General features: G+C 46.1%; 1 protein-coding gene across 1 annotated transcript; it reads right to left on the reverse strand.

Annotated features, from left to right (window-relative positions):
* Positions 1-327: 327 nt before the first annotated feature.
* RAP2B (RAP2B, member of RAS oncogene family) lies at positions 328-4,610 on the reverse strand. Its single transcript, XM_073359641.1, has one exon. The coding sequence runs from the start codon at positions 4,014-4,016 to the stop codon at positions 3,465-3,467; it is 552 nt and encodes a 183-aa protein (XP_073215742.1). The 5' UTR covers positions 4,017-4,610; the 3' UTR covers positions 328-3,464.
* Between the last annotated feature and the right edge of the window lie 344 nt (positions 4,611-4,954).

Genomic DNA, 4,954 nt, shown 5'->3' on the forward strand with positions numbered 1-4,954 from the left:
GACGTAACAGTATAAAGCACCTTTACAACAGATAACTGCATCCACACTGGGGGGCGGGAACAGTAAGAGGCAGTGTACTCGTAAAGTAGTTTTTGTGTATAGACCAGGCTTATGTTTAGTGAACGACACAACAGTTTGGAGTCTCTGAAAGGTCTAGCTAGCCAGTGCTCCTTTCTGTAGCATCCTCACCAGTCAGGAGAAAATATAATTTTTGAACATTTATATGCTTGCACTCATGGTATTAGACCCATGCCACGTGTTACTACTTAACACATACACCGCTTTGGCAAGAAGCAACATATATTAAAAGACCTTCACTTGTTCTGCTAGGCCAAAGCTAAAACTGGAGTTTATGTTGAGCTGGTGTATGCTATACATACACACTTGCATCATTACTTAGTCAGGTTTTCTTTAAAAAACACCACACACAATCAAAAATGAAGCAATTTGAAATCATGAGGTATTTTGAAATTTTTTAGCTTCAATTTTAGATGTCAATAACTGCTATTCTGCTGGGAAAACTAGGTTTGCCAGGTTTCATTATGTTGAAAGCAGCAATTATGAAGATAACTCTACTGAACAAGTTATCCAGAGATCATCCAGTAATCACCCAAGGACAGCTTCTGTTAGGTACTGAAAAACCTTCCAAATACCATTGAGGTCAATGAGTTTTGGGGGATAGGGGCTCTCAGCACTTGGGGGAAAGCATGTAGTATTTAGACAGGATTGGACCACTGGCAATGGCCAAGATACAGGTATAACATATGCTTTTAAACTTTAATGCACAATGTCTACAATAAGCCTACCTTAATACTGAAAAAGAAAATTCCTGTTAAGATGTGGCTTATATTAATAATAAAAAACAGCTATTCAGCATGGCGTCTGATTTTAAAGTCCTTAAACAAATTTTTTTATTCAGCTTTTTTTTTTTTTTTTAAGTTCTTAAAGGTGAACTGCAAAAGTGAGGTTTGTTTTTTTTAAAAAAATGAGTTTGTACCTTTTGATGCATTATATAAAGAAGACTAGAAAGAAATCAATCCAGGGTGGGTTGGGGAAAAGTTTGCAGCTCTCTTCATCTGGGTTTTTTTTCTAAACTTATTTTAACTGTAGAAATATTAGTTTGGCAGGAAAGTTTCTTGGGGATTTAAGAGAAGTGAAATATTGTGAGCTCAGATAGAGGTGGATGTTTAATCTTTAAGGCATCATTTCTCCCAAGCTTTTTGCTAGGTATTAGGAATTAAATAGATGCTATCAATCAGCTGAAACTGGGCATTTTGTTTTTCTCTGAAGTACAACAGTCACTTCATTGATTGAAATCAATGAAGTCACATCTGTGTAAGGCCCTGATCCTGCACCACTGATGTCAGTGGGATCTTTGCTATTGGATACAGTGAATTCATGATCAAGGTTTAAATTAGGAGTGAGAAGAATTAGGCACCCTAAATGTTAATCAGTTTGACTAAAAGTCCCTACTTCCTCAGTTGGTCAGCTTTTGGTTTCCTGTGATGTCATAATTTCATTAGTTCCCATAAGTCCTCCTGGACAGACAAATCATGAGTTTAAAAAAAAAAAACAAAAAAAAAAACCCACACACATCTGGGAATTTTGGGGGAATAAATGCCTTTCAGGCCTTCTTTGTATTTTTTAAAAAATCCCATTTTCCCCTCCTTTGCAAGTTACATTTGAAATGGTAAGGAATCACAGTCTTAATGCATAATTTTAAAAGCTGTATCTTTTTCAGTAAAGTATAGAAGTTTACGAACAGCTGACCTTCAACACCTAGACTCCAATAAACCATGTTATTTTTAAAATTACAAAATAAGATCCTAATCCTGCAAGCTGTTCTGCATAGAGCCCAAATGACTTCAACAAGCATTTATATAAGTGTAGGATTCGCCCATGTACAGCATCTTGTAGCATCAGGACCTAAATATAATTATTCAACTGTTTCCAACATTACCAGCAGATACAATAGAAACATTCCCTAGCCTCATGATTTTAGGTTACCTTCCTCCATTCTTAACATACTGTTATTTTGGTTAGACAAATATCACGATTAAAAAGCATACGTCTGCCATGATTGCATATTAAAGTCAGTTCTCCTTACAATACATTAAAAAAACCACAGTTTTGCTGTTCGTTTTTTAAAAAAACAAAACATTTGTATTAAAATTCTTAAAACGGATAGACATTAAACGCATGTCTGGAATTAAAGTTACAGTTGTTAGAATTTTCTTGGTACATCACAACATTAAGATTTCGCTCTTTGCTGGCTGGAGGTACATCCTACATCAGAGAACCAAAACAAAAGAAATCCTCCCAAAAAACTAAATGCCTGTAAATTTGAATTAAATACAGTCCAAATTTGCAAGACATGGAAATGACATTTAAAAGGCTGAAATGGAAATAAGAAATAAATTCCACTAAACAATAGGCCTTTTTGTCCTGGCTTGTTCAGTGTGATTACTGAAAGGAAGCTGTTAAGTAGTTTCTGGAGTAGTAGATAATGGGATTCTGTGGAGCTTTCACAGGTTGGCACCGGCTGGAACAGCTGAGTTTTGAAGGCACTCTACAGACACAGGGTTGCTGTTGGCCCTGTATCACATTTTAGGAAGTCTTTGTACTTTAGAGAGCTAATCAAAATCAGTTATTGCCAACCCAAAAATAAGGAAAACAAACCACCACCACAAACCTCCCTCCCCCCTGAAGAAAAGAAGAAAACACAACTAAAAAAATATTGTGCAGATTTGTAACATTTTCACAGCTGATTTAAAAAAAAAAAATACTACCGCTCTCCCCCAAACTCCCATCCGATACAGCAGGTAAACAAAATAGTTTCACAAATGATCAGCAGACACGTTCTGGCACCCCACACTGTATTGGCATCAGTGTTATTAAAAGTCCCAGTTCAGATGTGCAATACTTCAGATTGGATACACTGTAACAATAATCCAACTTTGCATAGAAATCCTCAGAATCAATATCATAGTCACAGGGTGCATTCAAGGTTGGCTAAAGAAAAGAGAGCACCAATCTTAGTTTCACCCCCACACGTCCACGGAAAGATTTCTCTCTCCCTCTCTGCAATGGTTTCTTCGTTTACTGCTCCCCTTAGTTCCTTAGGTGTAATTTAACTCTTCCAGTTAGAAAACGATTGCTCACAAGCTCCCCTTTCTCCAGGCCGAAACTTTTCTTACTGGTGTCAGTTGCCAATACAGCAATCTGTAAATGGTACTTACGGGAAATATGCAACAATCAAAATCGATGAAATGTACATGCTGAAAAAGCCACGTTTTCAACAATACACCCACCCCGTGACACTGATCACTGCAGCAGCTCGTGCTGCTGCAGCCTGGAATCCTTGTGTATGCAAAGTTGTTTCCAATCTTTGTTTCGAACGATCACATTGCTGCTTCTTTTTGTTGTAAACCTTTGCGAACGACAACATTGCCCCCAAGGCCCTTTCAGAGGATCACGCAGGACGAGCAGCACTGATCGTCCCCGTTGGGCTGGGAAGCGTAGTTCATCTGCCTGACAATCTCTGCAAACAGTTCATCCACTGAAGCTTTGTTTTTGGCTGAAGTTTCCATGAAGGGGCAGCTCCACTCCTCGGCCAGAGCTTTGCCTTCCCCATACGAGACCTCCCTCTCGCCCTCCAGGTCCACCTTGTTGCCCACCAGGATCATGGGCACCTTCTCGTACCTCTTCACCCGGATGATCTGGTCCCGCATGGGCTTGATGTCCTGGAAGCTCTGCTGGTTGACCAGGCTGTAGACCAGGATGAACCCTTGCCCGTTCTTGATGTAGAGGTCCCGCATGGAGGCGAACTGCTCGGTGCCGGCGGTGTCCAGGATCTCCAGCACCGAGGGGGAGGAATCCACCTCGATCTCCTTGCGGTAGAAATCCTCGATGGTGGGGTCATACTTCTCGATGAAGGAGCCGGTCACGAACTGCACGGTGAGGGCGGATTTGCCCACCCCGCCCGAGCCCAGCACCACTACTTTGTATTCTCGCATGGCTCCGCTCCGCACGCCCGGCTCCTTCCTCTCTGGGTCTCTTCTCTCCCTCCCACCTCCAGTCAGCGGGGAAGGAGGGAGGGGAGAGAAGCCGCCCCGCCGCGGCTCTCACTGGAGCGGGGTGAGCATGCAGCCAGCAGCCGGCAGGGGAGGGAGCAGCGGCGGCTAACGCCCGTGCAGCGCCAGCCCCCTTCGCGCGGCGAGGGCTGTGCCCAGCCTCCCGGGCAGGCTCCTGGGCCAGGCAGCCGCGGCCGAGCCCCGGCGGAACGCAAGGGCAGCGCGAGCCCCTCGGCCAGGCAGGCGCCCTGCCCGAGCCTCAGCAGCCCTGGGAGACAGGGAGGCGGCAGCTGCCAGCGGGGCGGGGGAGGAGACCGCGAGTTCTCATCGCCCCCCGGCAGCCAGCGCGTGGTGCACCAGTCCCGCGGTGCCGCCTCGCGCCGCCACGGGCCATCCCTTCCCCGCAGCCTCGCGCTCAGGTCCGCTCACAGCCCGCCCGGACCCATTGGCTCGCGCTAACCCCCTCCATTGGCTTCTGGAAAGGGGAGGGGGCCCACACAGGCACACGCGCCCCCGCTCGCCCTTCTGTTCGGATTGGCTGCCGCCTAGTGCCCGTCAGGCCGCGCTGCCTCATTGGCTCAGAGGTTTGAGTCCCTCCGCCATTGGGCCTCCAGAGGGAGGAAGATGCTTGGCCGCTGATTGTCTTTCTGCCCCGCCTATGAAGGAGTTTGGGCGGATACTTACACTTTGCAAAAGGGCGGGCGGGCGGACGGGCCGAGGGACCCAGTGCGGCCAAGAGGGGCAGGCCCGTCCCCGCCCAGCCGTGTAACGCCTCTTCCCTTAGCCTCGGGTTAGCTCCGGGGCAAGCTGCTGCCCTAGGCACCCCCCACCGGGGAGTGGGCTGCTGTGGTTTGCCGCGGCCCCAGGGGTCAGCCCCGTAA

Source organism: Lepidochelys kempii, chromosome 9 (assembly GCF_965140265.1).
Source record: "Lepidochelys kempii isolate rLepKem1 chromosome 9, rLepKem1.hap2, whole genome shotgun sequence".
Classification (NCBI taxonomy): Eukaryota; Metazoa; Chordata; order Testudines; family Cheloniidae; genus Lepidochelys; species Lepidochelys kempii.

Excerpts from the sequence above, each read along its gene's own strand:
- RAP2B (XM_073359641.1), bottom strand. The coding sequence starts at position 4,016 with ATGCGAGAATACAAAGTAGTGGTGCTGGGCTCGGGCGGGGTGGGCAAA.